This window comes from Ochlerotatus camptorhynchus, unplaced genomic scaffold, assembly GCF_037179485.1.
Source record: "Ochlerotatus camptorhynchus isolate MF236.1 unplaced genomic scaffold, CSIRO-AGI_Acam_v1.1 ptg000550l, whole genome shotgun sequence".
NCBI lineage: Eukaryota > Metazoa > Arthropoda > Insecta > Diptera > Culicidae > Ochlerotatus > Ochlerotatus camptorhynchus.
In genome coordinates, this window is record NW_027041033.1 from 3,018,515 (window position 1) to 3,036,839 (window position 18,325).

The 18,325-nt window shown below is 38.7% G+C and overlaps 2 protein-coding genes across 2 annotated transcripts in view; one reads left to right on the forward strand and one right to left on the reverse strand.

Annotated features, from left to right (window-relative positions):
* Positions 1-2,621, forward strand: LOC135713274 (uncharacterized). The gene is made up of 3 exons (XM_065236360.1): positions 1-239; positions 1,715-2,054; positions 2,401-2,621. The coding sequence occupies exons 1-3, from the start codon at positions 60-62 to the stop codon at positions 2,619-2,621; spliced, it is 741 nt and encodes a 246-aa protein (XP_065092432.1). The 5' UTR covers positions 1-59.
* Positions 2,622-10,111: 7,490 nt separating this feature from the next.
* The window catches only part of sog (short gastrulation), a 90,928-nt gene continuing 82,714 nt past the window's right edge, over positions 10,112-18,325 (reverse strand). Inside the window, exons 6-8 of the mRNA XM_065236410.1 lie at positions 18,065-18,318; positions 17,804-18,007; positions 10,112-12,938 (exon numbers count right to left, since the gene is read on the reverse strand). Of these exons, the coding sequence (XP_065092482.1) occupies positions 12,744-12,938; positions 17,804-18,007; positions 18,065-18,318 (653 nt within the window). The 3' untranslated portion in view covers positions 10,112-12,743. The remainder of the gene's footprint in view (positions 12,939-17,803; positions 18,008-18,064; positions 18,319-18,325) is intronic.

The following is an 18,325-nucleotide window of genomic DNA, read 5'->3' on the forward strand; positions in this document are numbered from 1 at the left end:
AAGCATGCGAAAGGATTATCCAAGAAGTTCCACGAATCGTCTTAAACGTGGTTGAGAAGATGCTTGTAACGACAGCAGCATCACTGGAAGTTAAATTACAAGCTGCTATGCAGGCCAATACCGTTGGTCAGTATCAGGACGAAGCCACATCATCTTTTCAATTTTCACCGATCACTTCTGTTGATGGAATCAAAGCGTTGGAACAAAATTTGAAAGAAGAGCTGTTCACCAAGAGATTGGTAAGTATACACCTTTATACACTACTTCGTAACTAAATCAAAAGAAGGCAGGCATATTCTGCACGACATATGAGTTGACCTTCTGTCACTAGTGGAATAACAAAAATCACCTCGTAAGAAGAAGGCTAACTGATACAATATATGTATCGGTGCTTTCGAAATGTTCCATCTAGTATTTTATTTATTTTCCAACTGTTTTAAATACAAGAATGCCCCGAATAGCGTGGTGGATGGTGCCGTTCACCGACTGCAATTTCTTGGCTGTCCTCCATCCAATTGAACTGGTGTTTGTTTTTGATGAGATTGAAGTCAACCATAAGCTTTAAACCTATATTTTCTGTAAACAGAAAATATGCCCAATTGGTTGGAAGACAGCCAATAAATTGGTGTGGATAGATGGCACCATGGTGGGTAGAACATGGTGATATAGCTTTATCACTATATGGGCGAAGAGATCACTGGGGGGAAAAGTGTGGTTTTAGGGCAAATTGTATACAAACTCGGTCGCTCCTCCATGCAAAAACCCAGCATGGCTGATTCGTGAATTTTACACATTAGAACACCTTTATGTATGCACCTTGGACGGCACCACCCACCACGCTATTCGGGGTTTTTTCTGTATTCGGTGGATTCCTGTAGATTAAGATTGATGTAATATTGTATTCGCTTTTTGGTTTACATAAATATTTCACAAATCAGCTTGAATTACGTTGATCGATACTAAAATTCTAGTGCTTTTCAAATAGTCAAATTTACATTGATCGCTTCTCTTCATCGACTTTATCTTTCGACCTCCGCGCCCGTGTTAAGATATTTCTCGCGTCACTTTTCAAATAGACCAATCTACATTAATCGATTATCTTCATCGACTCTCTCTTTTGTTAATAACTCGGCTCCAAAAACTTGTTCAGCTGTTCCTATCGTCCACTTAATAATACTTTATTTTCACCGACTATGTAGAAAAATTAGCCCGAAATATGAATGCAGCCAAGTTATTAGTTGAAAAGAGACGCGAGATTTCTGGATATTTTTGACAAACAGCTTGATGAAAGTGGGAACAATCTAGATTCAAATACGACAAACACGACAAGAAGCCAAGTTATTAATGGATCGTCCATTAATTATGTCACACTTTTAAGGGAGGGGTGTGGAAACTGTGACGAGTCATACAAATAAAAAATGTAAGGTCCATTCAAAAAATGCAGCAAAGTGGGGGGGGGGGGGGGGTTAAAAATGGGCCAAATTTGCATGACATAATTAATGGACCTTCCCTAACGAAAGAGAAAGTCGATGATGAGAATCAATCAATGTAGTTTGAATTATTTGAAAAGTTGCGCGTGTAGCGATCGTCTATAGAACCACTTATATTTTGTTTTATTATGTCTTTATTAAAGAGATTTAGTCGCATGCTGGTTCATCTCCCATATATTTTGTTGTTATTGTAAACTTACTTAATAATAACTTTTTATTCTCAGATCATTCACATGAAGAAACAAATCGGACATACTGGAGACAACTGCAATGGGCAAAACGTTTGCTACGAATTAATCGACCATTTTTTTGATCGAAAAGTATTACTACTTTGCTCTTGGAGTGGCGGAAGCAAAGGAGAAACGCCAAAGTTTTCGATGAAAGACTGTGAAAGAATTTTGAATATTTTTTTCAAAATTGTTCATAGCGTTAACATCACATTTTCACGTAAGCTGCTGGAGGATTTTTTCAAGAAGATAACGAGAAACTCGAAAAAACGCAGCGAAGCTAAGGGAATGAGGCAATCATCTATTCATCGTAGAATAAAGAAAAAGGGTGTTGCAGGTACATTTATTTTTATGATTTATCCTTAATGCTTAATTAAGTTTTTGAATTATCCAATTTATTCATTTTGAAAAAACTTATTTAGGAACTTAACGATGAATACTCTTTGGATTTCTTTCGAAAGAAAGATATTCGTAGTTGTTTGTGACTATTCTGGTGTGTTCCAATTATGACCAATGAAGTTCCCATAAGTCATAATTGGAACGAACCACAATAGGAACGTGTAGCCAAAACTGGCACACCTACCCTATATAAACAAATCATGAATGATCAAAATAATAAGCACAAACTATAAATAACTTTTTGCTCTTATGATTTATTTAACAAAACATTCAAAAATTTGTAGATTCTGGCGACATTGTTGTCCAAGTTCCTACCAGCGTCGATGAAGATGTTCAGGATGCACAGACGGATACGGTATACCACTTCCTGGATAATCCTATACATATCACTAAGACAGGACAAACCCAGAAAGCGAACACGGAGCATGACGATGATGATGTTGAAGAAGAAGAAGAAGACGAAACATCAGAAGATGATCCCCAAGAGGAATGCGAAAGCGATTAACTATATTTGATGATCCTCGTTAATTACATTAAACAACGACATCAGTTTCGAGCAGATGGTACTCGCTCTGGTACTTCATATTTATGTTTTAGCTCCACTTTTGTTCATAAACATTAATTTCTTTCGAGTAATGATTTTTTAATGTTTTTGTTCTTTAATTTTATGTTTTCTCTCGAATAATCTACGTACAGTTGGCATAATTCATTTTAAAATGTTTCGGTTTCAGTATTTTAGAGTTAGGTTTTAGTTCTTAGAGAAATGATTTGATGTGCAGAAAAGTACAAATTGATTAGAGCAACAAAAATGTTAACCTTGAATCGTATGTAGCAGCGGAATGTAAACAAAACTGTTTTGTCTAGATGGAATTACTACATACTTACAGAATATATCGTTGATTTTATATGTTTTTTCGGTATTTAAATTACAGACATGCGCAGCATAAATATGTAAAATCGAAGATCGAATTGGTAATATGAAAAAATCAGTTCGATTTCTGAGTGCTCTACCATGTAATAAAATATTTCCGTTAACATCAATGTAAATGTCGATAATTCTAACAATTTCACGATTTTTTGTTAAGATCCATGCATCTTTGAAAACATTACTGATTAAAAGTCCCTGTCTTATTTCACACTCTACCGTATTACCTCGTCTTATTACTTTCGGAATAGAACACCTGGTAGTATTAACTAGAGGAATTTGATGTTTCTCCAATATTCTATTTGCAACTTGTTCCAAGCAATTTTTCCCTTGTCGCACGTATTTTTTCAATTGGAAAAGATAACTTTCAAATGGATAAGACGAAATTGAATTCAAAGGACCAAATCGTTTCACATCGCCTACAACATGCTCAAGGTTATGGATGTTACTCGTCACATATTCTTCACCGTAGATTTCAATAAATTCTTCAATAAATTTTTCATATAATAATTGTGCAATTGGGTACAATTCCTTGTAAACATCAGATGAACAGATTGTAACAGCCGTGAACAGAAGCAAAAAATGGCTATACAACTTTTCGTCTAATATGTCTTTAAGAATGACCACGCCTACATAATTCAGAAAGGTGTGAAATTCCGTGCCTTTCCAAAAAGCTATACAGTCTAGTCCTCTCATTTTCGGTGGATTTCTTTGGGAAGTTTGATGTTTACAATAGAATCTGATAATTTTTGTATTTGCAAAGCACTTAGCTTCCCTGTATATCCCAGTGATCCATCTCTCCATCCAATCAAAAGGCGTTTCATAATACCTAATTCCAACAAGTGTAGCGAATCTGACACTATAAAATCTTGAATCATGTCTAGTCCTGGGATTCTTAAAATTGGTGAGTCTTCTCCAACATGATGCTTTCCATACTGCTTTTGCCGGAATTTTTTATCTGTTCTCACAGGAACGTGGAGAGTTGGAAACACTACCGTGCGCGAAATGTATGAGTACTATCCAACAACATTGCATTTAATACAACCATTTTTACCGTTAAAATTAAGTACTCCTGTAATGAAGCAAAATATCATTAGATATATAATAGAATTTAAGAGAAGATGCGATTAAGATAATCTGTACCGTTAATGCACTGAGTTCCAGACAGTCTTTTAATCCGGATACTTAATATACCTTATTACGTTGTTGTTCCTTTTGATTCTACCACTGTTGTATCACTTTCAATTTCACTAATTCACTATTTACTTTCACTATCACTTTTAAAGAAACTATAACAGTTACGTATTTCGTTTACTACTTGCAAGCTGCTTCTTCAGTGTCTAGTCAAGTCTATGACTAGACACTGAAGAAGTTTGCAAGTAGTAAACGAAACACGTATCTGTTATAGTTTTTTTTTTTATGTTATAGGGTTACGGTATGTAATGTGGGTCTAGTCCTTTCATTCGGCCTATCACGCAAATAAATAATTAATTAAGGAATATTACACAAAAAATAAGGAAAATATTGATCACTGATGGTTGATAAATGTGTACCACACACAAATCAATTTATATCACAACATTTCAATACATTTTCAGCTCTCGTAAGTAATAAAACTGGTTGAGAATATCACAATGTTCGGAGTTTTTAGCCGCCATGACTTATAAGGTTAAGATGGGAAGGTTGACTGACGATCATCAAATGGCCTGATTATGGCATTTATTGATTGGAATTACCTGATAATACACACTAGACGTAAAACTTACAGTTGCTGTTTGAATATTTTATGTTTATTTTAATTGTTTAACAACGTTTTCACAAGTAAAACATGGACCCAACTTTAGGGACACATTTCTTTTCTATGTTCCTAACTATGGCCCATGAAATTCATTTGACAGCATATAGCAATAAGAGTAACGTCAACAATGTTGTTTTGCATTTGGATGATAAGGAACGAACAGGAAGGGAGATTTTTTCTGCCAAACCTGTATAATGAACATCACAATGTTCTGATTTAGATATTCTGCGGTCAAAAGACGATAAGCGAAATTTTTAATTTTTAATTTTTAAATTGAGTGATTTAATGTAGTTTTCGTAAAATTTTCTCTAAGAAATGTTTTGAGGAATGAAGAGCATTAAGTTAACAGTGATAGTGATAAAAAAAATACATCAGAAAACGTTACCAAGAGCGTTTTTTTGAGGATCAAACAAGATAGGACGAAGTTGCATCCATAAATAGACCCAATTTGGGGACAATAGACCCATATTACATACATTTCCCTCGTGAGTTATTGTCTTAAAAAAAGTAAGTTTTTCAACTTTTCGTGGTTTCTGATAGCAAACGACATGATAAGCATATCTAAGCATACCATTTAGCAGTAGAATATCGTTTGCAGGTAAATTCATTGATGAGTTATGATTAAAAACGTAATCGATGGCTGCATATTAGACCGAGGTTAGGGACGTATACCCTAGTGAAAGTAAATAGTGAATTAGTGAAAGTGAAAGTGATACAATAGTAGTAGAATCAAAAGGAACAACAACGTAATAAGGTGTACAATTATTCTGTTAAAACGCTCATCAATCAATTTACGGATATTCACTTTTTAATTGTACATTGCATTCACATAAAATTCATCGTCATCATAAAATGTATGTAGTATTTGTATCATATTTCTAGATGAACATTTCACAAGTTTCTATCTGCATTGATCGACTCTCTTCATCATTTTTCTCTTTCGTTAATAACACAGTGACAAAAACATTTCCTCCTGTGTTTGATGTTTTGTGCACTAGATAATAACTCATTTCATCAGACTATGGTGAAATGTGAATGTATAGCCTGGTATAGCCGTGGTTATCAAAAAAGAAAGTCGATGCAGAGAATCGATCAATGCAGTTAGGAGGTTTTGAAATGGTCATCAATATTTGGCCATGATAATCAACTTTTGAAAGTGCCCGTATTTATGGACTAAGTGTCCGGATTTCAATGCATTACGGTATAGATTCTTACTGATTCACATTGATGTTGGCATAAATCCAATCCAATGATCAGAGTAAAATAGATGTTAATTATTCTATCTAATAAGGAAGCAACTATCTTTGCGTTAAGAGAAATTAAACGCTTAAAACGACCATTACCTTTAACAAAAGCGCGTGCTGGCGAGTCGCAAATAAAGCACCGCATTTTAATAATAATGATGTGACTATTAATAACGTATCCAGTGTTAAGAATTGGCACAAGTTCATCGACAAATGGCGTAAGGAACGTGTTTATGTTTGAAGGCTTATTTTTTCCAAGAAAAATTCCAATCGGCATCGGTTTAAGTTCAGGCATTTCGTGAATGTTACATAAAACCGGCCAAAGTTGAAATTTTGAACTTTTGTGTATTGGTAAACCGTCGATATTGATGTTAAGGCTGATAGTGATATCAGTAGAAAGATTCTCAAACCACATATTAAGACAGGATGCTAATCCATGGTGCCAATATTTACCACCAGCTATCTCGGTACAAAGCTTCCCGATGCCCTGAGGAGTCTCTAACAGGGTCCTTGGATCCATTGGCAAACTTGTATCGTTATAATTTCCTCTTATCAATCCCAATAAGTCTTTTAACGCATGATGAGTTATATTGTGGCGAAGTGACCACATTCTCAGATCTTCGCGGGAGCTGTCGTTTGTTAAATAATGTTCAGGGCCAATCTCGGTATAATGCATTTCCATGTTTCCTTCGTTTGTGGTTTCTTCAGATGGGTTGTCTGCATAGTTTTGAACAGGATGAGCCTGAACTGATTTGACCTGGACTAGATTTCTCTGAGCTGCATTGATTTGGACTAAACGAGAGTTATATGACGAAATAGCTGAAGGAATTCGACTACTTTCTCTAACATAGTTAGAGAATTCAGATTCCAGTTTGTCGAGATGATGGATTCCTTTAATTTGCAAAATTTATAAATGTTTTATTGTTGTAACAAAAATTATATTCAATTTGACATACCGCGCTCAAGATGTGACTCCACAACATTATTATTTTTCGATTGCTGGTTTGCAACTAGATTTAACTTCAAATTTTCAAACATATGCTTGTATTTTTCTCTAGTAGACTTTAGTTTCCTGTGGTATGTTCCTTTTTTCATGTATTTCTTTAAATTTTTATCCATATTTTTTACTTATTCACTCAAATTTACTTTCAATATTTAACTAAAATAACGATTATAATTGCACAATCCAAGTTATTTTGTGGTAGGATGCCAATTTCTTCAGCTGAATAACTAATGACCATCACTCATATACAGCTAAAAAAGTGAAGAAAGTATCATTTCAAAGATTGATTTTGTGACGATTGTAGAGCGCCTGTTCAGTATGATCAGTTAATGTCTTACTACTTAATTTGAACGAATGATCCTTATACCACGGTTTTTAAGCAATAAATACGTGTAATTAAAATGATTAATTAAGAGTTGATTACATAACTGCTTAAGTTTCAGTACAACTTCATTGGCAGCGCAATTAAGAATAGTTTAATAATGTGTCCAGTGATGGCTAGTTAAACTATTTTTCATTATTGTGTTAAACTCATTACATAGAGTTGCATAGGAGAAGTTTTTATTTAGTTTAATGCTATTATTCTACTTTCTATTCAGCTATTGCCAATCGATTAAACTGGGGAGCTATAAGAGGATTCGCAAGTCATATAAAGCATGTTATTAAACAGAATGCAGATAATCATTTAAAAGCGTCCCATTCAATTTTAAAAGCTTTTATCCAAAAAACAATACAGCTACATTCTTGTTCAGCTCTGGAAGCAATAATTCAACGTTTAATCAACTTGGATGTTTTTTAAATGCTCTCAATTGTTTGTTGGGGTACTTTGTATGTCTGTACAAGGTATAACCAACAATCAATACGAAACTAACGATTTTAAATTGGCTCACCACTTTAGTAGCCTATTGGTCCCAAGCAAACGATTAACGTACCCTATTCTAGTTGAAATTCTATTACTACACTATGTTTGTTTTGATTCGCTATGAAAGTTTGACAGATAACATCAGGGGTGTGTGGATTCATGCAGAACATGCAGGGGTGAGTGAAATAGCTTGGGACTGCTTGGGACCGTTGTTCTGGTACTGAGTGAGCCAAAAATAATAATGATTTTCTTCGGGACCCAGTGGTCTTAGAGTTACCTCTATGGTTGTACTACAAGTGGCCCTGAAAAGAACCGTTTTGTAGTGATAGTTGAGAAATTCTGAGCTGGGTGTTCAACACGGATGAGGCTGTCGAGCTGTATGTCGTTTGGAGCGAGGGTGACACGCATGGCATAGATGACCGACCCGCAGCGACTCACGAAGAGCTACTGATTCCGATCCATAGCATAGCGGTGCAGCTTCTTCTTCCTTTGATGGTTGCTTATGTGGGCTCTGCAGCTCGCTGCTTGCAGGCAGCCTTTCGTTGTTACTGGAGAACAATTTACAACGCCACACGCCGAAAGTACTGCTACTGCTAATAATTTCGACGACCGGGGGCGTGTGGTTCTGAGTATGGAGAAGAGTGTGCAAAATATTACACAATTCCATCCTCTCTATTCGCACGCGCCCGAGGATCTGAGGTGAATGCCACTTCGACTTGTTTCGTCTACTTACTACTCTCTGACGACTGTGCTGGGGAAGCAGTGGGTGGATTTGTTAGTTAATTCGACGCTTTTGGACAATGCTGGACATTTACCAGTTTTTCAATAGTTTCTTGTTGAAAATGAACATTCGAAAGCATTGTTATCGATCCGTAGCCATATTTCTGATCGATTGGTGATAAAATTATTGAAATTGGACCAGGGGCAGCTGAGTTATTAACGTTCAAAATCTTACTTAATTTGTTACATGTTCCATTTTTGGTTTTCACAAAGTGTACTTCATATAGAAATCAAAGACGTAGTCCTACGTCAAAAATACTATACCCGAACGATAACTCAAATGATTGAACTTTTATATAAATGTTTTGGATGATATCATGAACACGTCGTGAAGCAAAATAACCATACAAATTTTATTAGAGTCCCCAGTTCATTGCGGACAACCCGTTCAGGGAACTACCATAGAGGTAACTCTAAGACCACTGGGTCCCGAAGAAAATCATTATTATTTTTGGCTCACTCAGTACCAGAACAACGGTCCCAAGCAGTCCCAAGCTATTTCACTCACCCCTGCATGTTCTGCATGAATCCACACACCCCTGATGTTATCTGTCAAACTTTCATAGCGAATCAAAACAAACATAGTGTAGTAATAGAATTTCAACTAGAATAGGGTACGTTAATCGTTTGCTTGGGACCAATAGGCTACTAAAGTGGTGAGCCAATTTAAAATCGTTAGTTTCGTATTGATTGTTGGAACTACTCTCTACAACTCAGGTCTGTACTACGATGAATGTCAACGAACAATCTAGATAGCAGTGTGCAGTATGGGCTTGGGAACTGTCAGCAGTGTAGGAATCCACATCCGGAAGTGCAAGGACTTCTCGTCAATGGTGGAGCTCGGGAGGCTATCGCCTAGATTATTGAATATTGTAACAAGCTACCTCTTTGGATTCCTCATAATTTGCTGACATCAATAAAGGTATTTTCTTTTCGCTTGTTCCATTTATCATAAAACCAACGTCGCAACAAATTTTGCTGTATATCCGTTTTTATTTGATGCTGTTTTATTTTTCTTCCTAGATTGTTTGGTGGATATTATATAACGCTTTTGTTTCGTGTTTGTGTTTTTCATTATTGATTCTGTATGTATATCTGTGAGTCTCTCCTGCTCTCAATTCTCCCTATGGTGCACGCATATGCATATCCTAGCGCGCGTTCGGTTGCGTTGCGTTGCGACAATGCACAACCGGATATGCCAACACCACGGAAAATGGTTTAATTCTGTTTTCCAACCTAGCTATGTACCTACAAATATAATGTGTTTGCGTGTGAGTGTGTGTGTTTTTGTGACAGTAGACGTCCATTTTGCGACACGTCCCGATTTCGATAGTTTTCGTTCAATGCGTGGATGACTCTGTCCTGTTATTTCTCTTGGCGTACACCTGCTGTGCTAGGCTTCTTCTCCTAAAAGCTAGTGTGTTTTTCACTTATCGGTAGTAAGTGACCTGTGTTACAATAATTTAATCATTTATCAACATTAAAAAAAAACTTATGGCATGCTTGGATTTCCTCCCCTTCTCGCTCTCTCTCTCTCTCTTTTCGCTGATTGTGTTTATTTTCTCTATCTCTCATTTCTCTGTTCGAACGGACGGACAATGCTTTGCATTGTCCGCCGCTGGCTTGCTTACTTGTTTGTTTACAGTGGTACGATTAAGGTGTGAAAGTGATGAAAACAAAGCAATGATGATTGGTTCTTACTTTTTTGTTTTGTAATTTGAATAAAGCTGCGTTCGTCGGTAAAATGGCCTGAAGCAGCGAGACAATACTGTATTAGATGATGAATTCCCAATTAATCGGAATCGGTTTTCTTAAGTATCCAAAAGTAATGTGGTATAATGGTGGTAGGGGGTTTAACGAAATGACTGACGAAATGTATGTGTGTATGGGTGTGTGTGTGAGTGTGTGTGTTTGTGTTTCGACAGATTTTTGTTCTTCTCGGTTTCTCAGCGTCAAAAGATGGTTCGGGTTACAATTTTTTTGTTTTTGTTTTTACATCAGCAAATTTATTTCAACGTTTTTCTCTTTTACTTTCAAGATTTAATATATCAGTCTTCTTTGGTACGTGGTAACAGGAAAAAAAACAGTTCAAGAATTGTTTTGCCTTTTCTTGTCGACCTAAGTTTTGTCTGTTTTGCTTAGCAGAAGTATGTGAATAAAAAGCAATCGCGCAATGTGTTTTTTTCTTATTTTCAGTGAATTGATTAAGTTTCTAACTGTTGTCGGGTTTATTTTCTTCGCTTGCATTGTCCGGGATGCCCTTTTGCCTCCCTCACTCGACGGATGGGAGATCGCAAAGTGGGACCATCCCCTCTCCCTAGTCGTCGATTTTCGTGTTTCTAAAAGTTACATTTTATCTTCTTAATTGCAGGATGTAGCGCTAAGGCACGTGACTAGAATGTCTTTCTAGAAACAATGTTATTTCGAACATGAAACCGATCGCTGCTGGGCGCAAGATAATGGTTTCCAGATTTCTACTCAGAAAGAATATTATTCAGGCATTGCACACTACTGGAGACAGGAACGTAAAAATGTCTCAAAATTCAACAACTTCAGTTCTCGCTGGAGTAGCTTGATCAAATTATTCATTTTGACAGGGAAAAATCTCCGAAATCGAATGGAGCTGGTTTCATCTTGCGCACGGTAGATATATTTTAATCGTTATACCTTATACGGTTCCTTTCTATGATTTGTTGAGAATTTTCCACAAGAATAACTTTATCTGCTATCTGCGTAAGTGGAAACCATTTTCATTGGATTCTTGATGCGTTTTTCTATTGAAAACCAAATAAAATAGTACCTACCAAATAGTTTTGCGAGTTTTACACCAAAACCACGCAAGATGAAACCAGTTCCATTCGATTTCTGAGATTTTTTTTATCCTGTAACAAGAACTAATTTGATCATGTTTCCCCTAGCGAAAACTGGAGTTGTTGAATTTTGCGACATTTTTATCCCCAGTGTGCAGGGTTGAAACGTGCCCAAATGCCCTGATGGTAGTTGGTCCAGTATTCTCCTGATTCCATATCCAGATCATGCTATGGGCAATCTAACCAAGGATCGAATGCGGACTTGACGCATTCGCAGAATACAAACAATAAAGGTTTCCCTTTTCTTGGGGCGTGTTGCTGCTAGTTCAGAAAACGTCGGCTCTGAAATCTGTTGTTTATTGCTATCAATCCTTTTAAATAATCTCAATTTTTGCTGCGTGTAAGTGTGTTTATAGAGTTAAAAAAAAGCATTTACAACTTTTCAAGCTCCATCCTTCCTCTTCTTTGCTCTTATTTCGTAGTGTGTGTGTGTGTTTTCCGTTTTCTTTAAATGCGAATGACCTATAATGATTTACTGCTGTTTGCTGACCAGTAACTTTCCCTTTAAATAAATATGGTTTTTCCTTACACTCTACTATGCCTACAGTTTAGAAACCTATGCCTATTTGTAGAAAAAATATAAATAGTGATCTCTGATACAAAAACTTTTCCAACTGGAAAATTTCTTTAAAATAAGAAATTTCCAATTATTTCTGTCCTCCTGGCTTTCTCTCTCCCTCTCGCTTTTTTTTCTTCATCTGAATACCCTGCATTGTAATTTCTTTCATTAGGATGATATTTTTTTCAAGCTTCTATATTCAAATTCTCCCTCTCACACACCGAAAAATTGTGCCGCCACTTTTCCTAATTTGTAGTCCAAAAAAAAAGCTCTTTGTACGCATTCCAAACTCTGTATACGTTAGCGTACGCTCCAGTTTCCTGATACTGTTCGAAAAATTTGTTATCGTAATAAATACAAAACACATCCATCATCGCACTACTATTTGGCACTCCAAATCTCTTGTATCACTGATAGTTACTCTCTCACGCACTCTTTCTCACCCTCTCACTCACAGTCACTCACACTTGTTTTTTATTTCTCTCCCAAAAAGTCAAAATTCTAGTCACAATTACCGAAATATAGAAAAAAAAAATACGTTCAATAAACCGAAACACTCCGATGGTTCGTCGGAAACTTAATCAATTCAACTTTTTACAGATATGGCCGTTTGCTGTGGTTGTTGCTGTTGCTGCTTGCTGTGATTGGGCCGTCTTCGGTGCTGATGCCGGCCCGTCTTCTGACACTGACAGCACTCGTCGACGATGGCGTTCTTGCGGGCGTGCTGTCGGTTGCACACCGAACGAGCGCACCGTTTCCGTTCGCAATGGATTTCCCGGTCCTGTAAAGGAAAAAAAAATGAATGGTCAGTACAGATGAAGTTGAGTGAATATCATAATTATGTTAATAAGCGACAGTTGTACAATTTCCTGGCTTAACGCCCCTGTGCCGCTGCAAACAAAGGGCAGTGGAAAACTGATTGTTGCTTGGATATACTTTTCGTATACTTTGTTATACTTTTTCTCCGCATTTTGGTGGTAGACCACACACTGCCAGTGGCGGCAACCTCGATCGGCGTACCGGAGGATCCGATTGGGCGGCAGACGACGAACGGCCGTGCTGACGGCGAGCACTAGGCACGGGGCCCACGCGAGCGAGTGCCACGATCGGCAACGCCGGTGACTAAAGACGCTGAACAAGAGGACCAGAACGATTCTGTGAGTACGCTCCGAATTGCGTAGAAGAGTGCTTGCGCTATGGCGTAGAAGGTCGAGAGGTCTAGCTCAGGCATAGTAGGGCGTGAGAGAGGTTAGGAGATTGCTAATTAGCATGTGATGGTGGCAGGAAAATAAAATGCGTTTAACTTGAATTTTTGTGGCTCTTTCGTTTATTTTGGTGAGGAAAACCCAATATTGGCTTACTTATAATCGGCGTATAAGCAACTGGTGGAAACTAACGATTTTAAATTGGCTCACTACTTGACTAGCCTATTGGTCTTAAGCAAATCGATTAACGTATCCCATTCTAGTTGAAATTCTAGTACTACACTATGTTTGTTTTGATTCGCTATGAAAGTTTGACAGGTAATATGGGGGTACAAATATATTTGAATATATTTTCCTATGTTTCGAGGGGTGAATCGATTAGCTTGGGACCGAAGAGAGTATCAGAGCTGAGCCAAAAAATTGAGCCCGTTTCTTCGGGACCTTCTGATCTTAGTGTTACCTCTATGGTATAAGCATAGTAGGTCCCGAAGAAACGTGTTCAACTTTTTGGCTCAGCTCTGGTACTAAAGGGTGATACGGTCAAAATTTGGTCAATATCAACTTGACGTATTTCTTTCAATTTTGCATTTAAAAAACCTGAACACCCCTCATTTTGAAGGTGTGTGTGTGTAGAATGTTGCTCCTATTTTGATTTTGGAATTCACTCTTCAGTTGTCAAAATGCCGTCCAAGCAAGAAGAGCAGCGTATCAAAATTTTGCTCGCGCATCGCGAAAATCCGAGCTACTCGCACGCAAAGTTGGCAAAATCGCTAAAAGTTGCCAAATCAACCGTTACAAATGTAATTAAAGTGTTTGGGGAACGTTTGTCGACAGCCAGGAAGTCTGGATCGGGAGGAAATCGAAAACCGGAAGCCGCTGAGACGACAAAGAGAGTTGCCGGTAGTTTCAAGCGAAACCCTAACCTCTCTCTCCGAGATGCCGCAAATAAGCTGGGTGTATCGTCTACAACCGTGCATCGAGCCAAAAAACGAGCCGGACCTGAAACTGTCAAAGTTCGCAAAGAAATATCTGGTTTGGCAAGCCATCTGTACCTGTGGCTTGAAAAGCAGCATTTTCATAGCTTCCGGGACTGTCAACCAAGAAATTTACGTGAAAGAGTGTTTGAATAAACGTCTGCTGCCTTTCCTGAAGAAACACGGTTGTTCCGTACTGTTTTGGCCGGATTTGGCATCTTGCCATTACGGTAAAAAGGCCATGGAGTGGTACGCCGCCAACAACGTGCAGGTGGTTCCCAAGGACAAGAACCCTCCCAACACGCCAGAGCTCCGCCCAATTGAGAAATACTGGGCTATTGTCAAGCGGAACCTAAAGAAGACCAAAAAAACTGCTAAGGGCGAGCAGCAGTTCAAGGCAAACTGGCTTTCTGCGGCGAAGAAGGTGGACAAGGTGGCTGTACAAAATCTGATGGCAGGGGTCAAGCGTAAGGCCCGGCAATTCGGATTTGGAAAAGCGGAAGCCTAACTGAATATTTTTCCTGAATTTTATACTAATTGAACTTGAAAAAGAAATTTAATTTGATTTTTTAAATAAACGATTTCACCGATTTACACGCGTTTTCCCTTGACCAAATTTTGACCGTATCACCCTTTATCTTCGGTCCCAAGCTAATCGATTCACCCCTCAAAACATAGGAAAATCCACGAACCTCTCATATTATCTGTCAAACTTTCATAGCTAATAAAAAAAAAAAAAAAAATTGTATAGTACTAGAATTTTGACTAGAATGGGGCACGTTAATCGTTTGCTTGGGACCAATAGGCTAGTCAAGTAGTGAGCCAATTCAAAATCGTTAGTTTCGTATTGATATAAGGTATAAGAGTCCGGCAAAGAGAAATATAGTATAAGTAGTATCCTCCGTTATATCTCTCTGTCCAATTTGTGGCCGGATTAGCGGAGTTGATCCGATAATCCAATTGTCAAATCCATACAAATAAATGTTACCAACCTAGCAGTATAATAAAAGCTCCATAAGAGACCGTGCTGTCGGATTATCGAGTCGTCGGATTCACAACACTGTAGAACTTGCAGAACAGCTTTCAAAAGAATCCCTTACACCAAATTTAAGTTTGCAATATCAGTAAAATGGATTGCTGGATCAAAATTAGCGACAAACAGCAAACGCTATGCTTAGCCGAAAAATTCAGCTAACATAAACTGTCATACAAACGAGCTGTCAAACTGGTAGCAACACAGTCGCAAGTATTTTTGCTTTCGTGTACGCCACTTTCCACAGGAAGGAAAAGCTAAAAACTAAAAGAGGCAGCCCTATGGGGTTGTACGCAATGGTGACGTAGGACTACGTGGTATTTATATAATAAATCTTATTTGTTAACTGCAGCAGGAGCTTGTGTTTGTTTAGACTCTTTAGTATGACACGCTTGACATAGATGGGCCGACGCCGGTGGTGTAGTGGTAAGCGTGACTGCTTTATAACACCCCAATGGGTCTGGGTTCAATCCCAGCCGAGGTCGGTGGGATTTTTCTGAGGCATAAAAAAAATCTCTGGTCACGTCTTCCTTCGGAAGGGAAGTAAAGCCTTTGGTCCCAGCCCATGTGTGTTGTGAATGGGTGCGATATCCTACGCAGGTGTGGAAGCTGCCTTCCTTGCACATTCGATTGCCGGCAATGGATGGCAATCGATGTCCGTCGGTGATTGGCACTAGATTGCGGAACAGAGACCGACGTTAAACAAAGGAAAGAAGAAGAAGAAGAAGAAGAAGACATAGATGGGCCACAGCGACTCACGAATAGCTACTGATTCCGATCAATAGCGGTGCCGCTTCTTGCTCCTTCTATGGATGGTCATGTGGGCTGCAGCTCGCTGATTGCAGGCAGCCCTTCGTTGTGTACTGGAGAACAATGTTGAACGCCATACGCACCCAAAGCACTACTGCTGCTGCTGATATGCCGACGACCGGACACCAATACACACGGTGATTGGAACTGAATCCGATCAGCGGTTGAGCCTTGATAGCTAGCTGCTTGCGGGGAGCCTTTCGCTGTGTACTGGAGAACACCGCCACTCACCACGGGGTGATTGAATAAACACCGTTTGGTGAGACCGGATGCAATTCAACTTTGAAATCTCGATGAACATTTCAAATGGTCCTATCTGCTTTGATCGATTCTCTTCATCGACTTTCTCTTTCGTCAATAACTCAGCTGCAAAACCTTTCCCTGTTGTATTTGACGTTTTGGACGCTAGATAAGAACCTCCTTTATCAAACTATGTGGTAGAATTAGCGCGAAATCTGTTTGCATAGCAGTGGTTATGAAAATAGAAAGTCGATGAAGAGAATCGATCAAAGCAGATAGGACCATTTGAAATGTTCATCGAGAAATCAATTGTAAAATCTTGCCTAATCAAACATATGGATGGAATTCCACTTAAATATCGGGGATCTGCCATGGGCATTTTACCCCTAACTTCCCTACATGGGATGTGTTGAGTGAAAGAGTGAGTTTGAGATAAGAGTGTGATAAACGAAGATTGAATACAGAGAGAGTGTGCTTCAATTCAAATTGATTTTTGTTCAATCTTCTTAACCGCAACAAAGGATACGCATGGCCCCCAACACATTTTAGCCTTCTGTCAGTTGACCCAACTAACGAATCGAATTCGTTAGTTGAGCCGAGGTGGTGGCCATTTAGAAAATCATGTAGTTTTAAAAATTTCATGTCATTTATATTTTTCAGTACTCTAAAAGTAAAGGCATTGATCTGAAAAAGATTGGATTGATCAGTACCGATCGAAGAAAAAAGATTAAATAAGATATTCTTTTGAACGATTGTTTAAATAAAATACCAAAAACGTGAATTGCAGGCTATTTATGTAAAACTTCGTACATCTCAGTTGTTTTGATATGTAAGTCTTGGGCAAATTTTCATAAAATGCTACGATCTACAACTTTGTCCAAGAAAGCGAACCTCTATCTGGAGAAATAAAAACAGTTTGAATCGCAGTGCCATCTTTGCGGCCAAAACATGAACTGTTTTTATCCTCTAAATTGTAGTCCTAATTAACCCAAGAGAGTTCACTCAACACGTCAATAATATAGCTGCTAAGCATTTTGGTTATGCCAAACGAAAGCCCTTAAGGCCCAAACGCAATATGGGTGGAAGCGGAACGGAAACGGAAAGATTGAAGTTGTCAAAAATGACATCAAGATGCCTAACCAAAGTCGATTTGATCAACTAGTTGGCTTACTCAGATCGGGCTTTTCCACTGCCGCTACCGTTCCGGTTCCGCTGTCATTGCGCATGGCCCTTTACTTTCTCTTTTCAGTGGTATGCAGATATTAGAATTTTTCATGAGTATTTTCAAAGATACAGTGACAGCACCGTGCAAAAGAATCCCAGATAATGAATCTGCTGTTTTGAATGAAATGGATTTAAAATAACGAAATTAAAATGCGCTTACCTTGCACGTGCACTTGACGCACTTCTGCTCCCCGTGGGACGCCAGTATCGGATGGAAGTGCTGACCGTTGTCGTACACGTTGGCATTGTACGTACAGCCACCGTTCGCCAGGATGGTCTGCGTGGACCGGAGCGTACCGCTGCTGCTTCCTTGGTCGCCTGCTTCGTCCGGGCTGCCGGTGCGAATCGGTTTCCGCTCCTTAATCTGCGTCGAAATGGAAATTAAATCACACGTCATCTTTGAGAAGGATCTGGTTCCTACCTGAGGGCACACCTTGCAGCAGGCCTTCTTGTCCGGTCGGTAGGCCACCTTGTCGCTGCAGTTCAACGGTGGGCACTGGGTTCGCGGGCAGTTAATTTCCAGTGTTGCCATATCGCAGGTGCACACGGTGCAGGTGTCGTAGCCGTTCGGCGGCAGGTACGGGTGCCACGTCGAGCCGGCTTCGTGGAACTGGTCGCCCAGCTTGCAACCGCGGGACGTCGAAACAAGTCGGGTGTCGTCGGAGTATTTGGATACTGGAAG